Consider the following 7,744-nt stretch of genomic DNA (forward strand, 5'->3'; position numbering starts at 1 on the left):
TGAATGTAGGCAATGTGAGTAATATTTAAAATGCAAGTTAGGAACATAGGAAGCTGCGATATACTGAGTCAGACCTAAGTTCTAAACTTCAGAGGATTGCCTTGCTGCTGCTGCTGCTTCTTTATGTTATGTATACAGCACCATCAATGCACATAGTGCTTTACACTGTAAACAAACAAACACACACACACACACACACAAACAGGTCCCTGCTCCAAGGAGTTTACACCACTCAGTCAAAGTTAACCACTTTTAAAACAAATTTATTCGGTTTTAATCAAATAAGCCTCATAACAGTGGCTAGGAATAGGAATGGGATTGAAAATAAATTTGGCAATATAGTAATGCCCCTATATAAACCTATAGTGCAACCATACTTGAAATACTATGTACAGTTCTGGTCACCACACCTTTAAAAGGATGCTGTAGAGCTAGAAAAGGTGCAGAAAAGGGCAACCAGAATTATCAGGGGACAGAGCAACTCCCCTATGAGGGAACTCTAAAATATTTGGGCCTTTTTAGTTTAGAAATGAGGCAGGTAAGTGGGGAGAGGGGCATGACAGAGGTATATTAAATTATGCATAGCAGGGATCAAGTGGATAGTGAGTCTCTCTGTCTCAATATATTAGAATGTGGCGTCATCCGCTGAAGCTGAAACTAAATGCCTGGAGATTCAAGACAGACATAAGGAAGTATTTCTACACAATGTGTGGTTAAACTAAGGAACCCCCTACTGCTGCACATGTCTGCACGCTACTTCCGGTCTCTTCCGGTCCAAGGAGTGGATGGGGTGGTAGGGAGGTACGCTACTGCCCCGCCAGACTGGTTTTTAAGCAAGCGCTGGAGGGGGAAATGCGGTGGGGGGTGCCACCCTCAAAGTTATCCCCCCACCCTCAAAGTTATCCCCTGCCACCGCCACCTTCAAACCCTTCGAACCACCTGGTGTTTGAACAGGTTCATGCACACCCCTAATGTGAGGACTGATCCCAAGAGCAGTTAAGGACCAAGAAGAATATATAACCAGCAGACTCCAGATCCAACTCTCAGAGGGAAGGTCCAGAAGATGCATCTTCTCCATCTCCAACACTACAGTATCCCCGCATCCCAGCATTGTGCATTCCATCTTTTTCTTCAAACCCTAGAAAACCCCAAATTCAAGTATACATTGATGAGATCTCAGCTGTCGGTGACTGACCAGGAGAGGAATCTTGGGGTTGTGGTGGACAGCTTGTTGAAAGTGTCAACTCAATGTGCGGCAGCTGTGAAAAAGGCCAATTCCATGCTAGGGATCATTAGGAAGGGGACTGAAAATAAAACTGCTAATATTATAATGCCCTTATACAAAACTATGGTGCAGTCACACTTGGAGTACGGTATACAATTCCGGTCACCACATCTAAAAAAGGACATTGTAGAACTGGAAAAGGTGCAGAAGAAGGCAACCAAGATGATCAGGGGCTTAGAGTACCTTTCTTATGAGGCAAGGCTACAACACCTGGGGCTATTTAGTTTAGAAAAAAGGTGACTAGTTTAGAAAATCATCGACATGCATGATTTTATAGACCTTTATAGATAAAGGTCTATAAAATCATGCATGATGTGGAGAAAGTGGATAGAGAGAAATTCTTCTCCCTCTCCCATAACACTAGAACCAGGAGCCATCCCATGAAATTGATTGTCAGGAAATTTAGGACCAAAAAAACCGGAAGTACTTTTTCACACAACACATAATCAACTTGTGGAATTCTCTGCCACAAGATGTGACAGCCAACAACCTGCATGGCTTTAAGAGGGGTTTGGATAACTTCATGGAGGAGAGGTCTATCAACGGCTACGAGTTGGAAGGCTATAGGCCACCTCCAGCCTGAAAGGCAGGATGCCTCTGAGTACCAGTTGCAGGAGAGTAACAGCAGGAGAGAGGGCATGCCCTCAACTCCGGCCTGTAGGCTTCCAGCGGCATCTGGTTGGCCACAGTGTGAAACAGGATGCTGGACTAGATGGGCCTTGGGCCTGATCCAGCAGGGCTGTTCTTATGTTCTAGCATCTTCAACTACCAGGAGAAACCTTAATCTAGCCAATCAATTGGTTTCCCTGCACCTTTGGTAATGAACTTTTCCTGCCCCAGCTCCCCTCCTCCCTTTCCCTTTCCCTTCTTTTGCTAGGTACGCTGCTTGTATTAGAGTTAGGTAGATTAGCTTCCCTTGCCAGGACCTTATAGCTATTGTTCCTCTCCAAATCTATTTCCTTAAGTAAAATTATAAAAGACGTCTCTGGTTTGATTCCTTGTCTCTCCTCACACATTCATTGGGTGAGCCTCGGTATTCTGGGATGCTAGGGTTCTCTAGTAATTCGGAACAGTGAGCCTACCTGCAGTCATAGACTGGTATGGAGGGCTGTTCAGTCGACTCGCTGGTGTGAATTGGTGCCTGCAAGTTTTCCATGCAGGGCTTTTAAAGACCTTTAGCTCACATCTCCTCCGGAATGGAGGGTGTGCATTCACATACTGGGCAAATTTACCCCAAAGTCCCTGCGAGCAATCGGGGAGCGCTTCACACACAATATGGGTTTTTCACTGCATGTTAAGAGTGTAGCCCAATATATACCTGGGGTTAAAAAAAACCCACTTTTTGTGTTGGGTTTTTGGGATAACTTTGAGTTCACAGCAAAGCCTCCCAGAAAACTTGTGATAAAGCCTGCTGTATGGAGAACTCCCTGGAGTGCTGAGTCACTCTCAGCTTTGCAGGCGTAGACCCGCAAGGGTGTTGTCGGCCTGCTGATATGAATTGGTGGATCAAATCACTGACCAAATTAAGCTCGCAAGCATAGACTGGTACACAGGGGTGTTAAGTCAGCCCGCTGGTATAAACTGGTACATGGAGCACCTAGTAGCATACTGACTGAGAACCAAAGGGGTGCATCACACTACCAATGTAAATTTTCCTTCAAAATCCCAGCAGAAATGTAGGGAGAGGCTGAAACATCTACAATATTGCATTTTCTATTAGGCATTGTTTACTTTCAGAATTAATATATTCCATACAACTTGGCTACTGCACACAAAAGGCTCACCCTAATGGGAACTGCTTTTACCTGCTGCCCATTCATTTCAGTGGGGCACAACTTCCTGTTGGAGTATGCTCAATTATTATTTAGTATATAGCCAATACATACAATTAATTTTATCCATTAAAATTGTATTGACAAAATTTTTGATTCAGTACGGAGTTGCAACCACATGCTAAAATATAATCACTTTTGAAGTCCGCAGCAGACCTTGGACGGACCATTACAGAAACATTTCATTGGCTGTGCATCATGTCAGCCAATGATAGTTAGTCATTGTATATACTTCTCCAACACAATTCTAACAGTTTATTAATTATACCTCAATATATTTTTCTACTTAAAATCAGAATTGATCCTGACATAACATTTTCCAGTTCAGTGAGATCAATCCTATGTCATTACATACATAACCATAACTGTGTCATACACCCATCTTGTTCCCCAACAAACTGTACACACTCAGGGGCACAATCCAGCAAAAGTTAGTCATTGCTGTTAAAATCAAATGATACTTCTAGTTACAACTAAATGCTTTCAGCCTGACTGATTTCAACTCAACCTTTTGCCAGATTGTAGGTAGAACTCAATGTACAGCTTTTTGAGTAGCAAGTTGTATGATTCACATATTATATTGTTCTCCCAAGTGTTCAAGAATCACCCAAATGTTCAAGAATCATTTATGGAAGTGATCCCTGCACTATGAAACACTGTAAAAACAGAACATACTGTAGCTTTCCATAATATAAGGTCCAAAATTTCCGACAATAAAAGATCTTGAGAGGGAAATGTTGCTGTATTATTTTGAATAATATGAATTCATTGCTCATTCTGAAAGAACTATTTCTTTTTCACTTTCCCCTAAAAGTTCCATGTATGAATTTTGGGACATTATTAACGACCCCCACCTCCACCCACCCATGATTAAGTTTCCTAACTTCCCCCAAACTTTCACATCTTTATTCTCATTATCACACCCATTCACTCACTCTATAAGAGGGTATCACCAGGCAATGGACAATGCTGTTGAAAGCTACTTTTCTCCATTGCCTGAGACTTTGTGTTCATCCACAAATAAACTATTCTCCCAGATGCTGCTGTATTCCATTGCTATGCCAAGGGTAGAAGTAAACAGCAGAATGAGCTTGCAGCAAACTCAAGCCTCGCTTATTTCTCTACCCCGGTTCTTTGGATTCTGCCACATATGCAGGAAAAAACAGCACTTACCATGTTTAATGCAATTCCTCGTTATGTCTCCTTTGCACGTTCTCTTTTTATTGTGGAGTAGGCAGGCATGAGCATTAACACCTCCTTCTGTCTGTGCAGGCTTCTTGTGCCAGCACTTCCTCTAAAGTGTGCAGTCTAAACTGCATCCTTTTCCTATTGCCTCCTCCAATGTGCTGCCCTCAGTCACAAAATATGCAGTTAACTCCTTGCCAGCTATTATTCTAGGCATGTAACAGTGTCTTTCTCATATGGTGGGATCAACTGAGGATCATTCTTATATACGTTATGGGCATGACAACAGGAGCAGCAGCAGCAAGGGAAGTAGTAAGGAGCATCCATTTCATGTGAAACGGCACAAACCAGGGTTTGATCCTGAATTGTGAGCCTAGTTGGCAGACAAACTTTACAGACCATAGTTTGTCATTTTCAGGCACAATGGCAAAGAAGCTGGAAGGAGGCTTAGACACTGTAGCGCATGAGGGGAGGAGAGAGAAGGGAGGATGTAAGCTCCAAGACTTGCTGCCTGCACATCTAACACCAAACCATGGTTTGGTTTTACATCTGAACTCACATATTGGACCGGGTCTCACAATCCGTGAGACCCGGTTTGGGGAAGTGAGCGGGAAGAGCAGGCTAAGCCTGCTCTCCCCACTCACGAGTGGGGAGGGAGTCCTGGGCGGCCAGATCGGCCGCCAACACGATTGCTGGCTCTGAGACGGAGCCACCGGAAGCCCCAGTATGCCCTGCGTGAGCGAACCCAGTATGCCCATACCTCACTGAAATGAGCAAGCACTACTATTTATTGTAGTGAAGTTGTGCAGAAAAAATGGCCCATGGATTCTGCCCCATAGACCATCTCTGTGCTTCTTCCACTCTCTGCCATTTACGGCATCCCAAACTTCACATTGCCTCATGTTGAGGCTGCCTCCTTTTAAGTTATATGCTACCAGAGAAGGGCCAAGGAACCCACCTCCAGGATAAGCCAGCCTCCTCTATTATACAGGCACAGTAGTGCCAGCATAGTTAAGATGAAGAGTTGTTTCAACATTCCATCTACATATACTCCATCTGGGCCCCAACTATGTGGCTGTATTGGACAAGGAGCCTGAATCAAAACCCACCACACTTTACCTAGCTGCCTAAGTACACCAGTATTATTATTTAACAAAATAGTTAAACATATAGAAGAACAGGCCTTGCTGAAGGAGAACCAGCATGGCTTCTGCAAGGGCAAGGCTTGCCTCACTAACCCCTTGGAGTTCTTTGAGAGTGTTAACAGGCACGTGGATAAAGGTGATCCAGTTGAAATAGGGGTTACGTTCCTAAACACCCAAAAAGGTTAAAAATGGAGTGAGAGGAGCATAAATAGGAAAAAAATAATGTACTCTCCCTTGCCCTCTAAATCCTGGAAAACAAGGTGGTTCTGCTGCACTGTAAAATGGTGTCTGGAAATGACATTGGAGTCATTTCCAGACATTCAAAACCACCAATAGGTGAATTTTAGCTTATTTTTATACAGCAGATTAAAAAAACCGAGTCTCCAAGACCTGTCTGTGAAAACGCAAAACCACAGTTGTTGAAAATGTGAATAATGAGGGCCACTTGTACTGCATACAGCTCCGGTCACTGTATCATAAGGACATTGTAGAATTGGAAAAGATGCAGAAAAAGCAACCAAGATTATCAGGGGCCTAAGGAAGAACCTTCCTTAGGAGGCAAGGCTACAGCATCTGGGGCTTTTTGGTTTGGAAAAGAGGCACCTACGGGGAGACATGATAAAGGTGTACAAAATTATGCATGGAGTAAGGCGAGTGGACAGAGAGAAACATTTTCTTTATCTCACAACACTAGAATCAGGGTCATCCCATGAAATTTGAAGGCCTGGTCATTTAGGACCAACAAAAGGAAGTACTTTTTCACACAGCACATAATTAATCTATGGAATTGTCTGCCACAGGATGTGATCATGGCCTCCAGCTTGGATGGCTTTAAAAAAGAGGCTTAGACAAATTCATGGAGGACAAGTCTACCAATTGCCACACAGATGCCATGTGAGCAGGCGCCCAGCCCCCAACATGGCCGCCGGGTGAAGGCCAAAAAAATGGCCGAAGAGTGCCTGAAACAGGGCGAGAGGGTGATTTAGAAGGCCGGCAGGGGGAGGGGGAACCTCCGCAGATACCCACCCACCCCCGCCACCTCCAGGAACTCCCCCAAGGGAGAGTAGAAGGTTAAAAAAAATTAAAAATAACATTTGTGGTCTGCGAACCCCCCAAACCCAAACCAAACTGTGGTGGGGGGGTTCAAGGGAGTGCCAGACCAAACTGGCCCGGTTGGGTTTGGCCTCGAACCAAACTGGGCCAGTCGGTTTTGTGCACACTCCTAAAAATAATAATAATAAAACCTCTTCAATCTCCTCCCTCCCCTTCTGTGTTGAGAAGCTCCAGTTATGTTGGAAGCAAGCAGAGTAGGAAGGAGGTGTGGGGTTTGGGATCTGCGGGAGGGAAGGAGGGGAAAGCCAAGATTTCTCCCTGCCTGTTTCTCTCCCTGAGGCAAGGGGATGGAGGAAGCAAGCATGGGTGGAAGCAAAGAACTGTCCACACTGCAAAACACTACAACGAATAAAATGCAGGGCAAAGCTTCCTACAACGGAAAAATACAGCTACTTTCCTGCAGCGCATTTACAACATTGTAGGGCAAAAACACATCATTAAAAATTGAATCAAGGAGTGGGAAATGTGAACTCACCCTGCTGACAACACAGCGACACCAATGTGGTAACACAGGCAATATGGAGGGGCACTCAGAGGATATGGTGTGAGTACGTTGCAGTGTGCAGTCTGGAAATGCCCAGATGATCTTAATTGGAGGTGGGAATCATGGCGAAGAAAACATTGAGGCTCTTCTCACGATTATGGAGAAGAGCCTCTAGGGGGTTTGCGGGGAGAGTGGGCTTAGCCCATTCTCCCCTCACACGAGCAGCAGTCTGCTCTGAGTGGCCGCAGCGGCCGCCCACACAACTGCCTGCTCCGTCACGGAGCTGGCCGGGGCTGGGGAGTTGGGGGGCCGCACCAGCTGATAGAAGGTACCTCTAGCCACTGCCTAAACCTGGGGAACCAGAGAGAGGTTGGGATCCAGAAGCACCCCCAGACTGTGTACCTGTTGCTTCTGGGGAAGTGAGACCCCATCCAGAACAGGCAGATCAAAATCATCTCCCGAGTTCTGACCTCATACAATAGGTACCTCTGCCTTATCTGAATTAAGCCTCAGTTTGTTATCCCTCATCCAGCCCATTATTGTCTCCAGGCAGGCATTTAGGGTGGTTATGCCTTCTCCCGATGATGTTGACATGGAGAAACAGATTTGGGTGTCATCAGCATACTGATAACACCCTGCACCAAATCCCCCAATGATCACTGCCAGTGGTTTCATGTAGATGTTAAACAACATCAGATAC

General features: G+C 45.0%; 1 protein-coding gene across 1 annotated transcript in view; it reads right to left on the reverse strand.

Annotated features, from left to right (window-relative positions):
* Positions 1-4,426, reverse strand: part of LOC128325048 (P-selectin-like) — a 30,434-nt gene extending 26,008 nt beyond the window's left edge. Inside the window, exon 1 of the mRNA XM_053250418.1 lies at positions 4,291-4,426. Coding sequence (XP_053106393.1) covers positions 4,291-4,293 — 3 coding nt within the window. The 5' untranslated portion in view covers positions 4,294-4,426. The remainder of the gene's footprint in view (positions 1-4,290) is intronic.
* Between the last annotated feature and the right edge of the window lie 3,318 nt (positions 4,427-7,744).

This window comes from Hemicordylus capensis, chromosome 4, assembly GCF_027244095.1.
Source record: "Hemicordylus capensis ecotype Gifberg chromosome 4, rHemCap1.1.pri, whole genome shotgun sequence".
NCBI classification, from domain to species: Eukaryota; Metazoa; Chordata; class Lepidosauria; order Squamata; family Cordylidae; genus Hemicordylus; species Hemicordylus capensis.